Source organism: Dreissena polymorpha, chromosome 5, assembly GCF_020536995.1.
Source record: "Dreissena polymorpha isolate Duluth1 chromosome 5, UMN_Dpol_1.0, whole genome shotgun sequence".
Taxonomy (NCBI): Eukaryota; Metazoa; Mollusca; class Bivalvia; order Myida; family Dreissenidae; genus Dreissena; species Dreissena polymorpha.
In genome coordinates this window covers 99,092,871-99,118,218 of record NC_068359.1, presented here as the reverse complement: position 1 = coordinate 99,118,218, position 25,348 = coordinate 99,092,871, and the positions used below count along the sequence as shown (strand labels likewise).

At 35.9% G+C, this 25,348-nt stretch overlaps 1 protein-coding gene across 2 annotated transcripts; it reads left to right on the top strand.

Annotated features, from left to right (window-relative positions):
* The first annotated feature begins 353 nt into the window (after nucleotides 1–353).
* Nucleotides 354–25,020, top strand: LOC127882276 (uncharacterized). 2 transcript variants are annotated; one of them, XM_052430829.1, is made up of 14 exons: nucleotides 354–511; nucleotides 1,530–2,515; nucleotides 12,433–12,655; nucleotides 13,466–13,492; nucleotides 16,917–17,099; nucleotides 17,463–17,675; nucleotides 18,188–18,432; nucleotides 18,837–19,073; nucleotides 19,676–19,739; nucleotides 19,963–20,205; nucleotides 20,546–20,732; nucleotides 21,504–21,606; nucleotides 21,957–22,193; nucleotides 22,655–25,020. In XM_052430829.1, exons 2-14 carry the CDS (start codon nucleotides 1,535–1,537, stop codon nucleotides 22,877–22,879), a joined length of 3,168 nt encoding a protein of 1,055 aa, XP_052286789.1. In that variant the 5' UTR covers nucleotides 354–511; nucleotides 1,530–1,534; the 3' UTR covers nucleotides 22,880–25,020. The 2 variants fall into 2 exon arrangements, with proteins under 2 accessions (XP_052286789.1, XP_052286790.1); XM_052430830.1 differs by lacking the exon at nucleotides 13,466–13,492.
* The last annotated feature ends 328 nt before the right edge of the window (nucleotides 25,021–25,348 follow it).

Genomic DNA, 25,348 nt, shown 5'->3' with positions numbered 1-25,348 from the left:
CGATTGCGTCTAATAGAAATTATCTGGACTTGAATAATAGCTGGTCAGATAAGTGTTACGCCAGTCCCTAATTCATGAATATTTTATCAGAAAGAGCTGAAGAGTATAGGAATAGAATCCATATGTCGATCATTTTAATCGTCGTTCACACGCTACTGCGCCAAATTATCTGTGTGTTTGCGTCGTTAATTAATCTGTTTGTTTGCATCGTTAATTAATCTCTTCTTGTCGACAAACTCGTCTGTTTTTCATACTTGCAGTATGGTATTGGACTTTTCTTACCAAAGGAAGGAATGTGTTTTTTTTAAACGCAAAATGCGTTCTACGAGAGGATTAATTTGTTATACCGAAAAGAGCCCACAAAGAAGCTCCGTAAAATATAATTGAACATCCACTTCCGGTTGTAATGGCTTCCTTGGAGACAGGTGCTCGTGTATAAATAAATATCTGAAAGTAGGATTTTTCACGATTTGTGTCATACATTAACACATCTTTTTGGTTTAGCTATAAAGTAAGAAAACTCTTTACCTTATTATTTGTCACCATATATTTATTTTACATTGAACGTCTCATGACTATTATTTTAAAGTCATGATTTTAATCTTGGTAATACTGCACTAATTGGATTATAAATTAATTAACTTAGTAATTGTATAAGTTATAAATATCATGTGCTGTGACTGGTTATTTCTAACTTTACACACTGTTTATCAAGAAAATCTAAAGGTTAATGCCCATTTGTTTGAATTTAATAGTATTTTAACATGGAAATTTTTATTTGTAATTAACACTAATTTACAATTACAAAAAGATGGATGCCAGTGTAGACTGTCAGTGTGACATTCTTTTCTTAATTTTCCATAGCTTTTGCCACAAATTTAAACTGTTGTTTATATATTTGTTGACGTTGCAAAATATGAACCAGCCTCTTTAGAACTATTAAACCTATTTTCTGAAGTTCCCAAATAGCAATTACATTTCTACAAATTTGCATGGACATGAACTGATAAAGCGTTTTTATTAACTACAAATCAATAAGAATATACCAATACATTTTAACTAAATTTCAAACAATAATACTAAAAGCTGGCATCAATGTGACATGGGACATCAGATGTAATATTACACATGGTTTGCTAATATCATTTGTACATTTTTCAAATAAAATTAAACGATAAATATTTATATTCTGACATGACTCACGCATATTTGAAACTATCTACTTTACTACCTCTTAAAGAGCTTAATATCTCCATCCCTTACATACCAAGAAACTATGTGTACTAGACACATTTTTATATAGTATCAGTTGCAGTCATCTTTCTATCAGATGAATACATGTAAATGTGACTTATTGGTAGCAGTTTTGATTAAAAAAACAGCTGTCCAACAACAATTATTGTAGTCTAGTATGGTAAATTGCATCATTTACAGTGAAATTAATGATATGTAGTTTTATCGTGTTTGTGAAGACACTTACAGATATATAATTTATTGCATCCTATATATCGCACAAGTGCATTTTTTAGGCAAGATGTCCTCCAGTTTTGTGGAGCCACGTGGAATCCCCACCATCTTTGGGGAGGTAGTAGAGAGGAATGTTGCGTTTTGCATCGATACATCAGGAAGCATGTATAAGGGCATTGAAATGGTGAAAGAGCATTTAATAGAAACTCTGAAAAAGATGGCTAGCACAGGAAAACCATATTCATTTAACTTGATAGAATTTAATTCTGAAGTGAATCAATGGACAGACAAGCTTGTTACCTGTACACCACAGACTGTGGCAGTGGCAGAAGAGTGGATTAAGAAAATGGCAGCAAAAACTGGCACAAATACCCGGGATGCTCTGTTAACTGCATTACAGGATCCACTATGTGATGCGGTGTATTTAGTTACAGATGGATTGCCGGATCAGTATCCTGCAGAGATTCTCGAGCATGTTGCAAGCGTTGGGGGGATGAGACCTATTCATTGTATATACCTTTCAACAGAGGAAACCACGGAGACTGCTGCAATTGAGTTCCTCGAAGACTTGTCTATTGAGTCTTATGGTTCCTTCCATATAGTGTCGCTCACCACTCATGGGTGCGTTGAGCGAATAACACCAATCTACAGAGCTGAGCACGCACAAGAACGCATCATACGCACGATAAATGGAACAATCCGCCCAAATATACAGAGATGCAGTGTGGCAACTACTCTTCAAGTAGACCCTGATGACAGCATTTCTCTTGCACCAAGAGTCTTTGGCAGTACAGTCCCTCCCACCTGGTACCCACCCTGGGGTCCGTACTGGTATGACTGGCTAGGTATGCCATTTCGCTACTACTACCCATATGCCTGGAGCAGGTACAGACCAGCCAAGGGCTGGATAAAGGCCCAGGAGGCAATGACGGAGTCCATTGAGACCTCCGGTCTTTCACCAGCAGCCGGCTCACTGCTGATCAACAAACAAGTACTGGCTAGAAGGATTGATGATGGCTACTTCTATCAGGCTACAGTCAAGAGTCAGGTAATATTTCATGCATACTTTTGATTTTTAACACATTGATATTTCTTTAATTTTGTGCCAGATAGGGTTGCAATTACTAATTTATTTGTAGTCAGAAAATGATCAGGTTAATTCTTAAAGGTAACTCCTTGTGAATTTGTCAGTACAAATAATCCTACTGGATCAAAAATAAGGACAATATTATTATCATAATTGTATTGATCCTTTCATTGTTATTACAACAAACGCAACACAAAATTAATTGATTTATAATCATAATAACATTTAAAAAAGAAAAACATCATAATCATTGTGCACAGTCTTGTGGAAAGTTGGTCAAATTTGCCGGTCATCTGGTTATTTCAAGTTGACTATTAATCGATCAGTCAGCAACCAAAGTTGTTGTTCTGAAACTTTACAAGGCCCACTATTAAAAAGTAACATAAGTTAACATGTTTCCTTAAATTTTGGTGTAGCATTATAAGCTTTCATAAACTTTGTTTATTTAAGATAAAATGTCAATAAAAACTGATAAAACCTTTCAGGGATCTTTTATCACAATTTAAATGACTTGATTTTAAACATTGTTGTACTATGAGATTTCTAATTGCATGGTAGGCAAGGCATTCTTCTTCCAAGGTCTGGCCTGGCGTTTCACTTAACTATGGAAATTGATTTACTCCATGTGTTATTTTACTTGATTAGTTGACTATAAAAGATTAACTCATGAAAACAAACAGAAAATTGTGAGACAACTCTCACACAAAAATTGCAAACATAATATCTACATAAGTTGTTTTCTCGTGCAATTTTGATCACGAAAGCTGTCTGAAGACTGAAATCACCATCACTAGTGACTCCATTAACATCAATCATATATATTGTACCTTTTAAGCACATAATTTTTAATTTTTATTTAGAGCAAAGATGGTGATGAAGTAAGTTATGTAGTACCGTATATTACTATATTTTTTAACGGTAGCTTTTCATAATTATTTGTTGTTGCTTATTCCATACTGCTGTAGCGTAATGATAGTAACTTTTTACTGGATTCAGTGTTGTATAAACTCTTTGTTGTAAGTTATTGATGGATATGTAATTAACCATTTTGTTCACCCTCATGTATGTATAGATACTTTGCCCTTGTGTCTTGGTGAAGATATTGGTAATCAATATGCAAATTGCAAGATAAATGGTTGCTATTGACCGGGTCAAATACAAACATCCTGGTGAAACAAAAGTCCATTAAAGATAGGAAACAGGTGCACACATATACCATACCATTACATTTTTCTGCATCATCAGAAGTTAATTTATATTAAAAGCAGAACTTGAACTGTGGCTTTGATGTTACCAGGCTTTTTCCGCTCCATTTTGGGAAAACGCCACACTGGAATTTTGGGAATTTCGCGTCGTGAAAACCCCCATTTTGGGAAAAAAATTAATCACAATATTGGCTCAATTGGGAAAAATTATCGCATGTAAATTATTTAAAACAGTGTTTCTTATATTTCAAAGAAGCCGTTAACTGGTAAATAACGACTATTTTGATAACTTATTATTCAAATTTTACAAAATATTATGAACATGTGTGATTAGTGCAGGTTTTTTAATCTGAATTTGGGGAAAAGGCTTGGTCTTTTTGAGGTGAAAAAAATCGCGGGAAGCGCAGGATTTTGAGGATAAAAAGTTAAGTCTTAAATAATCATTAACATATTTTACAGTTCTTAAAACAAATTCAAGGCAACAGATAATTTAATTATGCAATACTTTCTATTTTCTACACCAGATCAGGTCAACTTATATATTTAAAGGGTAAAAAAAAAAAAAAAATGTTTTTTTTTTTTTTTTTTTTTGGAATTGGGAATTTTTTTTTCAATTGGGAAAAAAACAACCAGATTTGCATTGGGAATGGGGCCGGATTTCGGACCCGTGGCATAGGGCGGAAAAAGCCTGGTTACTCAGATTTCCATAGTGTAATAATTAGTCAGAAACATTGCCTCTATAGGGGCATATTGACAGTATTTCTCCCTACATACAGACTTGTATTACAAAATAATATTCCCTCTTATGAAGCAAAAAATTATCTAGAATACCAGGGCCCTGGATTTGCACTTATTACCGCCGAATATCGGCAGCTTCCCCCATGAAAAAAGTATACCTTTTTTCCCGTTTCAGCTTAAAAAAATCCCCCCTCCAAAAAAACAAAAACAAAACAATTATTTTATTTACTTTTATACCTATGTTGCCAGCTGGTATTGTGCTATTAACCTTTGATTAAATGTATATTTATTTTTTAAATTACATTAACATATAGCAATTTTAAGTGTTGAATAGTTGATGAAAAGATCATCTAAAATTCCCCTTTTCACCCAAAACGACGCAAAATTCCCCCCTTTAAGAGCCCCGGCCCCAATCCCCCAAAGTGTAGAAAGGGCCCTGAATGCATTTTTTGTTGTTAAAATTGTTTAATAAACTCCTTCTGTGGGAATCGAAGAGTAACACTTCAAAAATAGCCTAATTCAATGAGAATTTTATGACAAAAAAGACCCATTATCTATATTGCACATGCTTAGTAATGATTTTAAGAGTTTCCTGCACGTGCTTAAAGTTTGATTTTTAAACAAGTAATATGCTTCAAAAAGCCCATAAACACTCGCAATCAACAAATATTTTGTACAATATTTCAAAAAATAAAGTTACCACATAACCAATCAATGTTCCTTATAGCAAAAGCCAAAATTGCAATGCTAGATGTGGTCTGGTAACATAGATTTAACAAGATACAAAATGCTCTTTTTTGCTTTTTGTGGGACAATATATTTTCAACACATGTTCATGTACCATGTAAGTGTTTGTGTGTTGTATGAATAGATATCATTGTGGGAAATTAAAATGTAAAATATTGTGCCACAAAAAAATAAAGACGCTTATTTTGTATCTTGTTAAATCTATATTACCATACCACATCTAGATTTGAAATTTTGGCTTTTAAATTGCTATAAGGAACACTGATTTTTTATGGGTTAACTTTATTTTACATAATATTTTGCGAAATATTCGTTGATTTTGAGTATTTATATAACTTTAACTTTGAAAATAAAACACCATATTCAGCAATCTTATTCTGCTTTAAAAGCAACCTTAAAGTTAAGAATTCATAAAATGTATGCATCATTTATGTTTGTTTTCATTGTGTCTTAAAACATATGACACACATAAGTTTGATGCAAGTTTGATACAAATTTGATGCAGAACACATTTTATTTATAGTTTAGAATTTGACTAAACAATCTAATGAGTACAAGATAATCATCAAACACATTTTTTTTTATTTCACGAAAGAAAGTGTCAGAAATATCTAAACAGCATGCATAAATCATTTTGAAAACATATTTGTGTATAATATATCTTCAGTATAATGATATGATCTGCAGTTAGCAAATCTTAAGAACATTTTTATATGCAATGATCACCTGATAACAAATTGCTCCTTCTTCCATTTCAACCATTTGTAATTTATTGCTTTAAGCTTGTCATAAAGTGGAATGTTTTATTTGCACAAGTTCTAAATGTTGTATTGATATTTAAGGGAATCAAGTACTTAAGGTTTCCTATACATTTGCTATAATATTGATCTCCAAAGTGGTAAAATTCTGAAGTACCTCAATCAAAAGATATACACGTCATATACAGTATTTATCTGCTTTAGCACTTATATGAAATTGTATTGATTGCATAACACATTGACACAACGCTTTATAGCAACCGGGCAGTAGCTAGGTCACTGCAGAAATCCTACAGCTATATAGGTATTTAGATTCCAACAGATTCTTTTTATATTACCAACAAATGAATGTTTGATACAAAGTAGACGGTGTAAATTTTCATACAAAGAAGTAACTTTTTTAAATTTCTTCCAAAAATTAGTTTTTAAAAGAACAAATAACAAAAAACAAAAACAAATTCACAATGCCAAGTGTTAAAAACAAAGATAGAACATTGGTTCCTACATATCCCTGACATTGGTTAATATGAATTCCAGACATTGGTATCTATGAATTCCAGACATTGGATTCTATGAATTCCAGACATTGGATTCTATGAATTCCAGACATTGGATTCTATGAATCCAGACATTGGATTCTATGAATTCCAGACATTGGATTCTATGAATTTCAGACATTGGTATCTATGAATTCCAGACATTGGATTCTATGAAATCCAGACATTGGATTCTACGAATTCCATACATTGGATTCTATGAATTCCAGACATTGGTATCTATGAATTCCAGACATTGGGTTCTATGAATTCCAGACATTGGATCATACGAATTCCAGTCATTAGGTTTTATGAATTCCAGGCATTAGGTTCTATGAAGTACAGACATTGGGTTTTACGAACATTTTTTCCCATGCATTTTTGCTCGGTGGACATAATGGTTCTCACATTATTTTGACTATCCGAATAATAGTTCAAATGTTATTTGGACAAACTGCGCCATGAACATCCTGGAAATTTGTTCCTACATTGTTTAGACAGGCATCGGATCTTGCATTACATTTACAGACTGAATATTGATTGCTTTATTATAAGATAATAAATCAGTTAGTTAATAAAGTTATTAATATAGACTTTGTCATCTCATTACTATGGTAATATGTCTCACTTTATTCAACAGTTTGCAGGGCTCTCAATCAATCAAATCTGCGGCCAAATTTCGGCTGCATTCCCCCACCTGAGATGTATACTTTTTTTTCCCTTGGGGGGGGGGGGGGGGGGGGGGGGGGGGAGGGGGGAATTCCCCCTGATTTAAAGATGTGTTGTGTCTCATGATCATTATATCTCAATTCTATTTCAATTTAATCTTGTCAAACATACTTAATTATGAAAAAAGAAATGAATATAGTGCAAACATGTACAAATGTAATAATGAGAGAGTATTAAGTAAAAAAATCCCCCAAAAAGGGAAACGCCGAGAAAATTCCCCCTCATGAGGGTAGCTTCCCCTAAAATGAATTGAAGGCCCTGGTTTGCATTTAGGTTATATGGAATTGTTAGCTGATTTCATTAATTGTTGGAACGAATGTTTGGGCTGCAAACATGCAGGATCCAGTGTCTGGGCTATCTATATATTGTAGGAACCAATATTCGTAGAGTCAATATATAATGTGGGAACCAATGTCCGGGTTGTCAATAAATACTGTAGGAACCATGGCCGTGTTGTGAATAAACACTGTACGAACCAATGTCCAGGTTTTCAATTAATACCGTAGGGCACAATGGCCCGGTCGCCAATAAATATTGTGGGACCCAATGGCCGGGTTGTCAATATAAACTGTATGACCAAATGGCTGGTTGTCAATATATACTGAGGCAACCAATGTCCAGGTTGTCAATAAATACTGTAGGAACCAATGTCCGGGTTGTCAATAAATACTGTAAGAATTTATGTATGGGATGTAAATATATACTGTGGGAACCAATGTCCGGGTTGTAAATAAATACTGTGGGAACCAATGTCCGGGTTGTCAATGGGTGGGTTGTAAATAAATACTGAAGGAACCAATGGGTGGGGTGTCCGTATATACTGTATGAACCAATATCCGGGTTGTCAATAAATACTGTATGACTTAATGGGTGGGATGTCAATATATACTGTAAGAACCAATGTCTGGGTTGTCAATAAATACTGTGGGAACCAATGTCTGGGTTGTCAATAAATACTGTGGGAACCAATGTCCGGGTTGTCAATGGGTGGGGTGTCAATAAATACTGTATGACCCAATGGGGGTGAGGGTGTCAGTATATACTGAAGGAACCAATGTCCGAGTTCTCAATAAACAGTTGTATGACCCAATGGGTGAGTTGTCAATATATACTGTAGGAACCAATGTCTGGGTTGTCAATAAATACTACATATGAACGAATGTATGGCTTGTCAATATTCTGTGGGATTCAACGTCTGAGTTGTCAATAAATACTGTAGGAACCCATGTATGGGTTGTAATTATTTCTTCTGGGATCCAATGTCCAGGTTGTCAACAAATACTGAAGGACCCAATGGGTGAGGTGTCAATAAATACTATAGGAACCAATGTCTGGGTTGTTAATAAATACTGTATGAACCCATGGGTGGGGTGTCAATATATACTGTAGGAACAAATGTCCGGGTTCTCAATAAATACTGTATGAACCAATGGGTGGGGTGTCAATATATACTGTAGGAACCAATGTCTGGGTTGTCAATAAATACTGTGGGAACTTATGTCCAGGCTGTTATTACATTGTAGGAACTAATTGGACTGTCCATGTACCGTAGGAACCAATGTCTTGACTGTCAATATATTGTAGGAACTTATGTCTTTACTGTCAATTTACTTTAATAACCAATGTCGGGGCTTTCAAAATAGCATAGGAACATTGAGGATTTCAAAAATATGTAGGAACAAAGCCAAAGAAAAATTGTCTGCAGGAACCACTGTCCTGATACTGTTAAAAACAAGAAACCGTCAGAGACGGGTGATGCTCCCCAAAGTTTTTTTTTGTCACAATATTGCACTATATATTCAGATAAAAGGAAACGTCTAGTAGTTGGGGGGACAAGAATTGCACTATATGTACAGTTTATAAAAAATTTCAAAGGGCCATAACTCTGTGAAAAATCATCCGACCAGAACCGTCTGATAATATGCACATCTCCTCTTAATAGTGAAGCTTCCCATAAAGTTTAATTGAATTCCGGTCATTAATTGCTGAGAAATAGCCGGACAAAAATTGTGCACGGACGGACAGACACACAGACAGACGAAGCCGCGACAATATGCTCCCCCCCAAATTTTTGGGGGAGCATAAAAACAACAAGGGTGACAAACTCTTAATATTAGAAACATGCTATAACTTATACAACATAGATAACCTAACAACATACAGTAGTCATATTTTTAGCTCCACTGGCCAGAGGCCAGCGGGGCTTATGTCATGGTCCTGTGTCCGTCGTGCGTGCGTCCGTGCATCTGTGCGTGCGTGCGTTAACTTTTCCTTAAAACATCTTCTTCTCCTGAACTACTGGTCCAATTCTGATGAAATTTCTCAGGAATGTTCCTGGGGTGAACCTCTTTCAAATTTGTTCAAATTATGCCCCTGGGGTCAAATTTGACCCTGCCCCGGGGTCACAAAAAATGAAAATTTGCTTATATAAGGCCTATTTTGTGAAAACTTTCAAAATCTTCTCGTCCATAACCATTGGGCCTAGGGCTATCAAATTTGGTATGTAGAGACATCTAATAGTCCTGTACCATATTTCTTCAAATTATGCCCCTGGGGTCAAATTTGACCCTGCTCCGGGGGTCACAAAATTGAACATATGCTTATATAGGGTCTATTTTGTGAAAACTTTCAAAATCTACTCCTCCATAACCATTGGGCCTAGGGCTATCAAATTTGGTATGTAGAGACATCTTATAGTCCTCTACCATATTTCTTCAAATTATGCCCCTGGGGTCAAATTTGACCCTGCCCCGGGGGTCACAAAATTGAACATATGCTCATATAAGGCCTATTTTGTGAAAACTTTCAAAATCTTTCGTCCATAACCATTGGGCCTAGGGCTATCAAATTTGGTATGTAGAGACATCTAATAGTCCTCTACCAAATCTTTCAATTATGCCCCTGGGGTCACATTTGACTTTGCCCCAGGGTTCACAAAATTGAACATATGCTTATATAAGGCCTATTTTGTGAAAACTTTAAAAATCTTTCTGTCCATAACTGTATGGCATAGGACTACCAAATTTGGTATGTAGTAACATGTAATAGTTCTCTTCTTAGTTTGTTCAAATTATGCCCCTGGGGTCAAATTTGAAACTGCCCCGGAGAACACAAAATTGAATATATGCTTATAAAGGTCTAATTTTTTGAAAACTTTAAATCTCTATTTGTCCATAAACATTGGGCCTAGGGCTACCAAATTTGGAATGTAGTGACATCTTAAAGTCTTCTACCAAGTTTGTTCAAATTATGCCCCTTGGGTCAAGTTTGACCCTGCCCCGAGGGTCACAAAATTGAACATATGCTTATATAAGGCCTATTTTGTGAAAACTTTAAAAATCTACTTGTCCATAACCCTATGGCATAGGGCAACCAAATTTGGTATGTAGTGACATGTAATAGTTCTCTTCTTAGTTTGTTCAAATTATGCCCCTGGGGTCAAATTTGACCCTGCGCCGGGGGATCACAAAATTGAACATAAGCTTATATAAGGCCTATTTTGTGAAAACTTCAAAAATCTTTCTGTTCTTAACCATCGGGCCTAGGGCTATCAAATTTGGTATGTAGTGACATCTAATAGTCCTCTACCAAATTTGTTCAAATTTTATCCCTGGGGTCAAATTTGACCCTGCCCCGGGGGGTCACGAAATTGAACATATGCTTATATAAGGCCTATTTTGTGAAAACTTAAAAAATCTTCCTGTCCATAACCATCCGGCCTAGGGCTATCAAATTTGGTATGTAGTGACATCTTATAGTCTTCTACCAAATTTGTTCAAATTTTATCCCTGGGATCAAATTTGAACCTGCCCCATGGGTCACAAAATTGAACATATGCTTATATAATGCCTATTTTGTGAAAACTTTAAACAAATTCTTGTCCATAACCATTAGGCCTAGGGCTACACAATTTGGTATGTAGTGACATTGTATAGTCCTATACTTAGTTTATTCAAATTATGCCCCAGGAGTCAAATTTGACCCTGCCCTGGGGGCCACAAAATCGATTATATGCTTATATAGTGCCTATTTTGTGAAAACTTTACAAATCTTTCTGTCCTTAACCATAAGGCATAGGGCTTCCAAATTTTATGTAGTGACATCATCTTATAGTTCTCTTCCAAGTTAGTTCAAATTATGCCCCTTTGGTCAAATTTGACCCTGCCCTGGGGGTCACAAAACTGAACATACGCTTATATGGGGCCTATTTTGTGAAAACTTTAAAAGTCTTTTGTCCATAACCATTGAACCTAGGGCTACCAAATTTGGTATGTAGTGACATCTAATAAACCTCTACCAAATTTGTTCAAATAATGCCTCTGGGGTCGACTTTGACCCTGCCCTGGGGGGTCACAAAATTGAATAAACACTTATAAAGCTCCTATTTTGTGAAATCTTTAAAAATCTTCTTGTCGAAAACCATTCAGACTATGGCTACCAAATTTGGTATGCAGTAACATCTTATAGTCCTCTACCAAGTTTGTTCAAATTATGCCCTTTGGGTCAAATTTGACCCTGACCCCGCGGGTTACAAAATTGAACATTATATACGCTTATATCTTGCTTATTTTGTGAAAACTTTAATAATATTCTTGTCCTTAACTCTAGGACCTAGGGCTACCATAATTTGTATGTACATGTAGTGAGATATAGTAGTATATATATACTCTACAAAGTTTGCTCAAATTATGCACCTGGGGTTAAATTTGACCCAGCCCAGGGGTTCACAAAAGTGTACATGTGCTTAAATAGGGCCTATATTTAAGTATTTGCACATGCAGAGAATATTTGTTTCAGCCTTTTTTCAGCAGTGGAGCGATACAGGACCATCATGGCTCTCTTGTTTTAGAAATACATTGTGTTTTTTTAAAGCACTCAAACAAGTATGCCATAATTTTTCTGATGCCTATACTAGAAAAGCAGGGGTGCTAAAACCTAAATTAAAAGAACAAACTATTTTATATTATCTGACAAACATGTCTAATGCCACTACAATTGTACTTTGTTAAGAAGTCAGCTATTAAACATTTCATCCGTCTTGACACTTTTTGACAACCTGGGAATTATTCTGACTGACAAATGATATCAGCACGCTCTGCTGACAAGTTACTTCCAAGGCCCACAACTCTGCTTGCTTCTGTATTCCCAATTGTTTCCCCTTACAGATCCTCTCAGACAAGTTCCTGGTTGGTTTTGGTCCATGTAAACACGGCAAGTACACGGACACGATCTACCAGGACACCCATGTATTCGACATCATAGACTATGAGGACGCCCGGCGACACACTATTCTCACTGGGGACAAGGTACTGGCACCATGGGAACCAGAGGGAGAGAGATACGGGCCGGGCACCGTCATAGAGGGACATGAAAAGAGAAACGCTGAAGGTTAGTATATATAAGTTTTTGTATTGGCCAAAAGTTGTATTATAAAAGTATTGTCCCAGCTTTGTTATAATTAAAAAGGCCATCTTTAATTTGTCACTGTCTTAATCATGCTATTTTTTACATGTCCATATTTGTTTTTGTTATGCCCCTGAAGGAGGGCATATAGTGATTGGACCGTCTGTCTGTCTTTCCATCACACTTTGCGTTTAGGTTTCTGCGTTCAGGTTTCGAAAAATGCTCATAACTTCTATGTCCCTTCAGATAGCAACTTGATATTTGGCATGCATGTGTATCTCATGGAGCTGCCCATTTTGAGTGGTGAAAGGTCAAGGTCATCCTTCAAGGTCAAAGGTAAAAAAAACAAATCCAAGGGAAGTAATAAGCTTCAAAGGGAGATAATTATCTGTACCGGCCAAATGATAAAAAACAATTAATAAATCAAAGCGGCGCAGTAGGAGGCATTGTGTTTCTGACAAACACATCTCTTGTTTTTAATGTCATTTCAAGTATCAACTCAATTTTTATGGGTTTGGTCATTTTAAAAATTTGATTTTAATCTGGATGTTCAAATAAATTATTTAAAAGACTAGACTATCTGTGAGCAACTGCAACTTATTATGTTATCATCTACTCTTTAAATTGTTTTATGTTCATTATGCCATTTTTAAAACTTGATCATTAAATTTTTATCTTAATATGGCACATATTGTGCACTGCATCATTGTAGAGTACATTTACATTATGTACTTGTTATATATGTTGGATTTGCCTCTGACGCCTGAATCATGTCTGTGATGCATTCACTTACAGGGGCCTATGAAGTGGCCATTACATGTGGTAACACTTTACTCCCTTACTCCTGTAGATATAGTGCCAATCTTTGTATTGTATGAATCACATGAATGTGTTAACTGTGTTGTAGGTAATTTGTTAATAGGAACTGCCTCAGATGTTCATGATCATGGTTCATAAGCTCATAAATACCATAAATAATCTTATTAAATTTTGTGTTTCAAAGTTAAGCCATGATGCAATTGCTTAAGAAATATAAATGCTAAATTACAAACCTCTGCAAGTATTAAATAATTATTTAAATCTTTTGAATGTCCTGTATTTGAGCATATTTATATTGATCATACATGTCTATTTGTTATGAGCTAACAAGTCAGATGTAACTTGTTGTTGTAAGAGCTTTGTAAGACAGACCCTGTGGCTTTTAAGGGAAGAAATGTTGTGGAAATTTACAATTTAACATAACTGCCTTCATAACTGTCAATATAATAACTTCAATCGTGTGTCCTTTTTGTCATATATGGCATTGTTTAAAGAATAAGTAATTTTCTTTGGGTAGCTTGCATAACTCATACAGTACGTTTTTAGTTCCCAGTATTCCTTTGAATATAAATATTACAAAGGATGATTTTTAGTGAGAGTGAAAATAAATCAAAATGGATGGACAAATGGTAAAAAAGCTGATGGAGAATCATAAACATTTTGAAGCGTATTAAGATTGTTAAGGTCCACTCTCATGCTAAGTGAAAAGTAGTTACTATTTATCATATTCACACTACTAATGACCATTTGCTTCTGCAAACTGTTCTCACAAAGCACTAATGGCCATTGGCTTTTGCAAACTGTTCACAGAAAGCACCAATGGAAATTGGCATCTGCAAACTGTTCTCACAAAGCACCAATGGCCATTGGCTTCTGCAAACTGTTCACAGAAAGCACCAATGGAAATTTGCTTTTGCAAACAGTCCACAGAAAGCGTGTGTATGGGCAGAAATGTAGTTTTTATTAATTTGGGACAATAAGTTTATAATCCACGACTGGTCCCATGACTGTATTTTGTGTTTTTATCGCACAATTTGAACATTGAAGCCCACATTGATTTGTTTCCCTGGTCTTTCACTGAAAAACTTGTTTTAGGTGGAAATATTTGCTTGTATATGTATGTATTAAGCATGGATCTCATTAAACATTTTGACCAGCATTTTTCTGATTTTTTTTTTCAATTTTTATATAGCCAGATTTATATGATTAGAGCTTTTTAGTGTGTTGCTACAAAAATACCATTGGTATATTCAGAATATCTTTCTTCTTGGTTTTTAAATCATTTGATTTTTGTGCTATGCTTGAGCAAGAGAAATAGTTAACATACAAATATTTTACACATCATTTGTTCACTGATTTTCACGTTTGTAAATAGATTAAAAAAAGCAATGGTTGCTATAGGCATGAAGGTTTTCTTTAAATGGGGTCAATTGACCTTAGTGTTTAGTACAACATTCTTCTTTACAAGGGCTGATATTTGAAAAATATAAATTGATGGGTTAATAGCATGTTATCACAATTTATATAGTTTTTGAAATGCATATTCCTGTCACCACATACTGTGTGCAGTTTAACTATTATTTTTTGAGGATCTTCTAAAATAACATAGATAGTTTTGGAATTTTTAGCAGTTTTAATATCTTGGTGTGTTTGTTAGTTTAATGATTTAAACAAATAGTGATTGTGTTATGCAAATGCTTTGTCAATGACAAGTGTAGTCGTATATTTATTTAAGAATGGCAAATGGAAGGCTTTTTTAATATTGAAATACAAACTCAATATTGACGCATGGCTATTTCATTTTTATATCATGAAATATCATGTTCAAAAATGTGTAAAAAAAGGTTGCAGAATAACCTCACCTTAGTATGCCTGAAATATTTTCTTTCTTCTTTTCTAAGCCTTGCTGAATGAAGTTATTTTCATTTAACTCAAGATGTTTGGAACCTGTCTTCTTCGCCATGCTAAATAAACCTATCTTTATTCAACACAAGGCTTGTTGTTCATGTTTTCTCAGCATTTCCAGATAAACTTACCTCAATATACTACAAGGCATGTTCATGTTTTCTCAGCCTTTCCAGGTACACTTACCTCAATTCAATGTAAGGCTTGTGGTTCATGTTTTCTCAGCCTTTCCAGGTTCACTTACCTCAATTCAATGTAAGGCTTGTGGTTTATGTTTTCTCAGCCTTTCCAGATAAACTTACCTCAATATACTACAAGGCTTGTGTTTTATGTTTTCTCAGCCTTTCCAGGTACACTTACCTAAATTCAATGTATTAGGCTTGTGGTTTATGTTTTCTCAGCCTTTCCAGGTACACTTACCTCTATTAAATGTAAGGCTTGTTGTTCATATTTTCTCAGCCTTTCCAGGTATACTTACTTCAATTCAATGTAAGGCTTGTGATTTATGTTTTCTCATCCTTTCCAGATAAACTTACCTCAATATACTACAAGGCATGTTCATGTTTTCTCAGCCTTTCCAGGTACACTTACCTCAATTCAATGTATTAGGCTTGTGGTTTATGTTTTCTCAGCCTTTCCAGGTACACTTACCTCAATTCAATGTAAGGCTTGTGGTTTATGTTTTCTCAGCCTTTCCAGATAAACTTACCTCAATATACTACAAGGCTTGTGGTTCATGTTTTCTCAGCCTTTCCAGGTACACTTACCTCAATTCAATGTATTAGGCTTGTGGTTTATGTTTTCTCAGCCTTTCCAGGTACACGTACCTCTATTCAATGTAAGGCTTGTTGTTCATATTTTCTCAGCCTTTCCAGGTACACTTACTTCAATTCAATGTAAGGCTTGTGGTTTATGTTTTCTCAGCCTTTCCAGATAAACTTACCTCAATATACCACAAGGCTTGTGGTTCATGTGTTCTCGGCCTTTCCAGGTACACTTACCTCAATTCAATGTAAGGCTTGTGTTTTATGTTTTCTCAGCCTTTCCAGGTACACTTACCTCAATTAAATGAAAGGCTTGTGGTTAAAATTTTCTCAGCCTTTCCAGGTACACTTGCTTCAATTCAATGTAAGGCTTGTGGTTTATGTTTTCTCATCCTTTCCAGATAAATTTACCTTAATTTACTACAAGGCTTGTGGTTCATGTTTTCTCAGCCTTTCCAGGTACACTTACCTCAATTCAATGTAAGGCTCGTGGTTTATGTTTTCTAAGCCTTTCCAGATAAACTTATCGTCATTCAAAACAAGGTGTGAGGTTTATGTTTTCTCAGCCTTTGCCATATAAATTTGTCTTTATTCAACACAAGACTTGTAGTTTATGTTTCTTTAGTCTTGCCAATGAACTTGCCTTCATTCAAAACAAGGCTTGTAGTTCATGTTTTCATAGCCTAGCTTTAAAAGTAACTTTTTAAACATTTTAATTTATCAACATAACACACACCTTGGTATTCTCTGCCGTGCAGGTCCATCCGACAAGGAGATTGCAGTCAGTTTCACAAATGGCAAGGTGTCCAACGTGCCTCTCAATACGGCCATCTGGGTTCCAAGGGAGGTGTATGAGAGAATCACGCTGGAGCTCAAGATGCCACGTGATGCCAGACAGGAGCTCATGACAGAGGAGCGCTACCCCATGGAGTCTAAGCAAGGTAATAAACAATGAATTTATTGAATGATTTCAGCGTTGAATGATTCAAGTCTCTGTTGTTGTTTTTTACTAAACTTTAAAAGAAAAACAGCACAAAAAAATCACAAGAATGAAATGCAGCTTGTAAATAATCTGTTAACATACACATATAATATTTTATATGATAATTTTAACAGACATTGATATATACATAAATATGTAACTAATTCACAATCTGATACATCATGAGCCATGTGAAAATTTTTTAAGTTCAAATTTGCTGCTAAAACAACTCCTTTCAAATAAGGTTTAAAAGGTATTTCTTCTTAGAAAGCATCTTAAATCTTGGCCGCATTATACCACACATGATGTCCATCACTGCCAGGTTACCCGACATCTGGCCCCTCAGCCACTCCCCCTGACTATGAGCTTGCTGACCCCCTGCTGTTTGACTATGACCCCATGGTGGTGGAGAGGAGGGGTCCCTGGAGATACCCCTTCCACCCCCCATACCCCCTCATCATGAAGAAGGGGCTGGATACCACCCGCAGGCACCAGTTGGAGAGAGAAGAGAGGGACACAGACAAAGTTGTTCCAGGTAACAGTTTGTATTTCATGCTTTCACGTGTTTTTCGGGGCAAGACCAGTGTTTAAATATTGCGCAATTCATTGTTTCAGACAACAATCGAGAATTCATAGGTTTCTGCAGATTATTTATTTTGCTTGTAAGAAAACAAACTACCATTCATGGAAATATGAATTGCTCTGATCACTCATTAATTAAAATCCGCAGTACGCCAAAACCAACCAATCATAGATCTCTATTAATTGTGTGCAGAGTACTAGGCATGAAATGATTCTTGTCTTGTTCCCAGTTATGGTATAATGTCTCCAAAACAATACCAAACACAGTCATAACCTTTTAAATGTTGCAAGCATTCTCATTGGTAACCAAGTAGGAAATTGAGATAATTAATAATCTTAGGGCATAATTTATTCAATCTCAATTTGCCTCAATAATAAGGAAATATTGCTAGAAAAAAGTACATGTTAGTATCAAAGCTTGATTCATACTGATCCTATCTCATTTTTTTGCTTTTTATTGTGTAGGTACCAGTCTATCAGAACAGGAACTCAATGACCGGATTGCCTCCCAGCTAATGGAGCACAAGCTGCTATTAGACGAACGCGAAACAGAAAAGGGAACCAGAAAGGAGAAGAGGGAACCTGCTGTTAGAAAAGGAACTGTGACTTCGGATTCTGCTCCTAGACCGGGGTCCAGTATACCAGAGGAACTGCAGAAGCGATTGGATGAGACACACAGGCTGTGGTGTGAGGAGATGGAGAAGAAACAGGTGAAATATGCACAGTGGTCATTGGTAAAAGATTTAGGATCATAGAAGGTGTATGGTGCTTCTAAAAAGGCCGTGTTTAATGACAGACCTGAGTTGTTTTCTTTTAATTTGCTCAAAGGAGGAAATGTCTGGGTCTATTAAACAAATAAATTATGTCTTATAAGAATGTATTTGTCATTAAATATTGGCTAGTTATATTAAATTTTGAAGTATTTCACAGCATTGGTCTGTTGTAATCAAGAGATTTTGTAAAGAATATTGCTTAAATTATCATTTATGAAAGATATCATCGATTGAGGTAGTCTTAGAAGATTTTATAAAAGCACTTCCAATAAACATCTTGGAGGAAGAGCCTAGAGGATTTGGAGTATTCCTGTTATTTAAAAAAAATTAAAAAATTCCAGCTTGAACAGGCCTCCACTGAACGTTCTCTTGGCGCTGAGGATCCCATAGATGTAGAGGCCCAGCTCCAAAGGAAGTTGGAGGAGAGGAGACAGGAGTTAGACCGCCAGTGGGAGGCAGAGCAAGCCCTCATACAGAGCCAGATTGAGCGTGAACGTCTGCTGAAGCGGCGCGAGAAACAGGAAGAGAACCATCTGCGGTCCAAGTCTGTTAGCTTTAGTGATGCAGCCCTCAACAAGGTGAGGGTTGGTTTTATATTCAAAACAATCTTTGTTTTAGAGCTTCAATTCATCAGAAGCCTCAGGCTTATTGAAACAATTGTGAGTTTGTTTTTAAAAAAGAACCAGAACTTGGACTTGAGCTAGAGAGAGATCCCCAACTGGGAATTGAATCCAGTTCCTCTAGGTTTCAAAGCATTTTCCAAAATGTTTTATGATACAAGTTTACTTTTAAAAAATCCACTGCTTTTGAAGTGTAATTTTGTCATAGTATTGAAGTGTTACATATGCTTACTAGTATGGCATTTATTTAATAATTTGTGGGACTTAAACATGCTTTTTTTAATCCCTGCTTTTTAAGTGTAACAAGTTGTAGTAGATAAGTATAACATAAACTTGCTTCTATTTTGTTTGTTCAAAAGTTGGAACTTTAACTTCATTGTTTATTTACCGTGCTACTAAAGTGTAACTAGTTATAAAACATAGAGTTACCACCATGCAATCAGTTTAGTAATTTGTGGATGTCGTACAGTGCTGTAACAGATCAATATCTGTAAACAGCCCCGCAAATGTGAGCTCCATTTGAATATCAAACATCTTACCTTGCCTGTGATGTTTTTCAGGATGATGAAGAAAGCGGGTACCAGTCGCACCTATCCCAGGGAACCTCTAGTGGAAATCATTATGGTTAGACAATGCAGCTGAGATGATTTTAAAGTCTTGTTGTTTAAATGGGTTTTTGTGATAGAAGATATTTTTTGCATGTGATAGAAGATATTTGTTGGTTTTGGTAGCTTATTGATTTAAATTCATTTGTGATCAGATAAATAAATATTTTTATAAGTGATGCAGTGATTCAATAATTTTGAATTTAAATCATCTGTTTTTAATAATGTGTTCCAATACACAGATGGCTACTACAGTGATCCAGAGGACATGACCTCGCAGTCCTTAAGGGAGCAGGGTGTGAACACAGAGGCAAGCCTGTTGCAGCGGCCCCGTAGTTCCCGGTCAGGGCGGCGGCCCCCATGGAAGAACTACTGGCGGGCTGACCCCAGCATGCCCATAGTAAATGCCCACCAGGGGCCTTTCAGGGAGACAGCTCTGGCTGCCCCCTTGGAAGCCAGAGACATGAGCCGGACACCATATATTGGTGAGTGAGAGTTGTTGAATGCACAGTTAATATTTAAAGATTTAAAAATAATTGTAACGCTTGAAACAAAACTTATGCTGGTTTTGATTTTGCCTTGAAGGTGCTTGTAAAATACCCTGTAATGAAATCTTTAACAACTATCCAGACATTTATTTATATTATAATTTTTGTGTCACAAAGCTTAAGTATGATGCTCATTGACAATTTATATTAATAAGTATTACAGTTGCTGAGCCACATAATATAAGTATGATGTCCATTGTAACATTTATATCTTTTTAACATCTCCTTCATGATTGTATTCTCACGTCTTGATTTCTTGATAATGTAACAATTTCAGCCGAGTGGACCAGCCCTGTCTACAGGTATGTGGATCCGTTTGCAAAGCACAACTACACAGACTCCGTAGAGAAGTGCCTCAAACCTCCCACTGCCCCGCCTCCAAGACAGGTGGGCGTGGCTACCAGACCCACCCACACACGACCCATGTCTGCAGACACCAAGGCAGCTCTGAGACAGGATTTCAAGTAAGTAACTGATGCCAACACATTGGTATTGAAAGAAGTTTTTTAGCACTGGTTGATTTATAAATTGTATATACTTCTAAAAAATTCCTTTTCAGAAACTTCAAGGGTCATTGGTTAAATATTTGGTGTATAACATTTTATAGCAGTTCGTTACTAAGTTTGTTCGAATCATGCCCCTGAGGTAAAACTGGCCAAGTCTCAGAAGTCACAAGATTTATGTAGTTTTGTATTGTTAATCCAACACAAATCTTCTCAAACACTTGTCCGAGCGCTTTCATATTAAGTATTTAACATCAGAAATGGTTCTCGTACAATGCTTATTAACATTATGACTCAGGGTTAAAAACTGACCATGCCAGAAGGGTCACGTGATTTTGTTATAGTCTTTGATAGTGAACATCTTCCTTAAAACAGTCAGGCCAAGAGGTGTAATGTAGACGTGTAACATCATAAAGAGGTCCTAAACTAAGTTTGTTCAAATCCTGCTCCTTGGATCAAAATTAGGCCTGCCTGCAGGTATTTGAGTGTGAAATGTTTTACATTGAATTGTAAGGCTTGAAAAACACACTCTGAAACCGCAAAGCATACAACTTTGATATTTGATGTTACATCAGATTGCGGTCCTTCATAAGGATTGTTCAAATCATTCCCTTGGGTATGCAACAGGGTACACAACATAACAAAGTCGAGCAATTTAGGGCCATCTTGGCCCTCTTGTTTTTAATAATTAGTGTTTGCCAAGTAACAATTTGAATGATTTTTAACTTGCAGACGTCGGCGAGAGGAGCAGAGGTCCCGTGCGTGGGACATGCGCATGAAGAACTGGGACAACATGCAGGGCCTTATGGAGGACCAGCACAAGGAGCGAGTACAGGTGAGGGGCAGACTTAAATGTGGTATCAGGCCAGCAATCAATGCCGATTGTTCTGGTGATGATGATGGACTAACAACGATTTTAATTATTATGATGATAAAGATGGTCGTGGTGGTGCAGCTTTTTTTAAATAGTTGAAAGGATGATGATTTCATGAGTATTCAGGTCAAATTGAAAACTCACTACTCTGCAGTAGGATTGTGTTGTGTTAAGTCATGTAAACATGACAGACCTGCTTGTCCAGTATAATACCACACTCATATTTCAATCTTGTCCCTATTGTTTTCAAATTGTAATCATTGGCCACTATAACAAACCTGACTGACACATCATTAATATTGTTCCTGTAGGCACAGATCAGTCGTGAGAAGGACCGTCAGGTGAAGGAGCAGCGTCAGATTGAGCAGTCCAGAGAGCAGAAGAAGTTTGTGAGCAAGGAGATCCGAGAGAAGAAGGAGGATGGTCAGAGGAAGGAGGTCCACAAGGAGGAGATGCGTATCCGGGCGATGCAGCAGAGGCGTGAACACCGGGAGGAGGCCCAGAGGCAGCGGGAGAGACAGACCGAGGAGCTGCAGCAACGTAGAGCTGTACGTACATCTCCGCATAGTACAAAGTGGGCATAGTTGGAGGGGTACATATGGAGGCAATAAATATTTCAGAAATTATGTTTTTGTCATAGTAAGTTGTCAGATAACCCATAGTCAGGAGTACAGATTTCATAGCAAGTAAATAACAAATGTCAAGCGATTTGAAAACTTTCATGTATATTTTTGACTGGTTTATTGGGAAAAAATAATGATAAAAAAATTCATTTCAAATATAGATGTATTGTATGTTTTGAAGAATCTCTGTCTTTTTCAAATAACTTCATTTCATGATACTCTTTTTTTCTACAACTAACATTAACCCACTCTGTTTATGCTGTTTATGCTGTTCATAAACAGTTTCTAGTATTGTTAATACATGCATTTCCTACCATAAATACGTATAAATAGTTAATACATGAACCTAGTGACATACTTCTATGTTTCTTTTACTGACTGTTCAGGAGTTGAAGGCCGCCAAGTCGCAGGAGCGCTGGAACTCCGTGCATCGCAGGCTGGACCAGGAAGAGGCGGAGAACTCTGTGCGCGCCCAGCAGCATCAGCACGCCAAGGTGCAGAGGATCCAACACTTCCAAAACCTTGAGGAGAAGGGACAGAGGAGGAAGGATGTACGCATCGGGGTCACCGACAGGCACCTCTCCATGTTTGAAAGTGTGCCCTTGTTCTAGTTATCAGGATCCCTGTTCTGATTCAGTTTGTTACAGTGGTTTAGATTGGACTTCAATGTGTTGGCTATGCGTTTAATGATTGGCTCTTGGGCTACTTACCTTAGTTAAGATTGGCACTTTGGTTAAAGGAATTAGTTCTGATTGGCTCTTGTGTTAGTCTTTAAGTTATTTTCACACATCCTGATCTTGGCTCATGTATTTCATGTAATTACAAAAGATCTGTGTAATTTACATCGTTATGATTGATATTTTTTGTTATTTATAATCGAGTCACACTAATTCTGACTGGTTCTTATGTTAATAAATATAGATGTATTTTTCTTGTTTCTACACAAAACCTGATAGAGCTTACATTGGTTGGAAAGTGTTGAATGTTTTAGTTATTAAGATATACATTATTAGTTATGAAATTATTCATGTTTATAGCTATTGTTATGCTGTAGCTAAGCCCGAGTTCAATGCTTGCCTTGTGGTTTTGTTTCAGAGTCAATAGTAGCTTCTGATGAATTAGATAGTCAAAATATATTTTGTTATTTGGTTTTGTGATGTTTCTTCATGTTTTTTTTAATGTTTAATCTTTTTTTCTGGAGGGGATGTAGGCAGCTTAGATCACCTCTCCATTGACTATGAGGTGTTTTTTCCCTCGTTTTTTACTTGTTGGGAGAAATGTATGTTCAAAGTGTCTTTATTGTTAGCTGATAGCATGGTCCCCACACCACTTTCTATCTGTAATATCTGTTGTATTGTTGTGTTATTAAAATGATGTTGTTATAAATGGCGGACGTATGATAAACATTTTAATTAATATGTTTGACATATGCACATTCATATATGTTATTCTGATTAAGTCTTTGGAATGTGTTAGAATACTTGTTATAGTTATCAAATTCAAGGGAGGAAATCAAGTTTTTGTTGTCATTGTGTTGTACACAACAAAACCATATGTTTCATATACCGGTGTTTTGTGTGTGCAGAATTGGTAGTTTGCTGCTGCCCCTTTTCTCTAAATAATAGCTCTAAAATAAAACCATTCAAGTAATTTGTGTTTTTTTTCCCTAGCTGCTTCAGAGAATATTATTATAACCTGATTTTAAACATTGTTAGCTTTGTCAGCAAGATCATTTCTTTTGTGTGTGTTTCTTATATTTTATAACCAAAATTATAGTATAGTATATCGTGTAGGCATTTAAGTGGCACGGGTAAAATTAACTAAGTTGTACAACTGCTTTATTGGCTTGCATGAAGTAGTTAAATTAATTACAGATGATTGAAGTAGTTTCCGATTTTAATCTTGTTTTAGAAAGAATGCTTTTATTTACATTTATTAGTGTGTTTCTTTGCTCACTCTCTTCAGCAGTATTGTATTATTCCAGAAAAGTTTTGTTAAATATTTCATTTTAGAAGACCTGATCTTTATACATTAGTAAAATCACGTGAAAGTCTATAAAATTGCTGAACATCAGTATCAATGTTATGTCATTTTCACACAAGTTGCCTTTTTAAAATGTTTTTATTTCATAAACTGTTCACTGTCCCTTTGTGAGTGAATTGATTTTTAGGGTAAATATTTGTGTTTGTGTCAACAGGTGACTGTTGGTTTTATGATTGACACACTCACTGTGCTGTGATAGTTGTTGTTATTTATAACACTGATGGTTTGTTTTGTATTTGAAATCATTTGTTCCGTTGTCTACAGATATAGAGTTTGTGAGATTCTGAAGTAAATCAAATTTGTTTCCATTTGCTCAAATCAACAAATGTTATACGATATATTTATTTTTATTTTAAATCATATTATTGTTCCCACTCTTTACCAAATTAAAGCGCACAATATCATCTTCTTTCTTTTATACGTACATATTTTATTTAAAAGTAAACTGCATGTCTGAACTATTAGCCAATGAAAATATATTGAGGCATTCTAGCTTGCAAAGTATTTTACCCACTTTGCATCTGATATCATGTGGATCATCATCGAAATTAAAGTCAATATTCTTAGATCTGAAAAAATCTTTTTTTATATACTAATTTGGTGTTATACATGTTTATATTTCTTTTAAATGTATTTTCACATTGATTGTAGATCATTTGTTGTAGAATATATGTATGCATAGACATAGTAAAGTAAAATACGAACAGTATTATAATTTGTCATAAATTGTACATCAATGTGGAACTTTGAACTTTAAGTAGGTGATTAGTGTAAGACATTTGGCACGCACAAACCACGGTTAGACATTTTTAACCAGGTTTTCCGAAGGAAAAAACTGGTTATTAGATTGGCGAATGCGGGCGGCTGGCTGGCTGGCGGGCGGGCGGAACAAGCTTGTCCAGGCCATAACTATGTCGTTCATTGTCAGATTTTAAAATCATTTGGCACATTTGTTCACCATCATTGGACGGTGTGTCGCGCGAAATAATTACGTCGATATCTCCAAGGTCAAGGTCACACTTTGAGTTCAAAGGTCA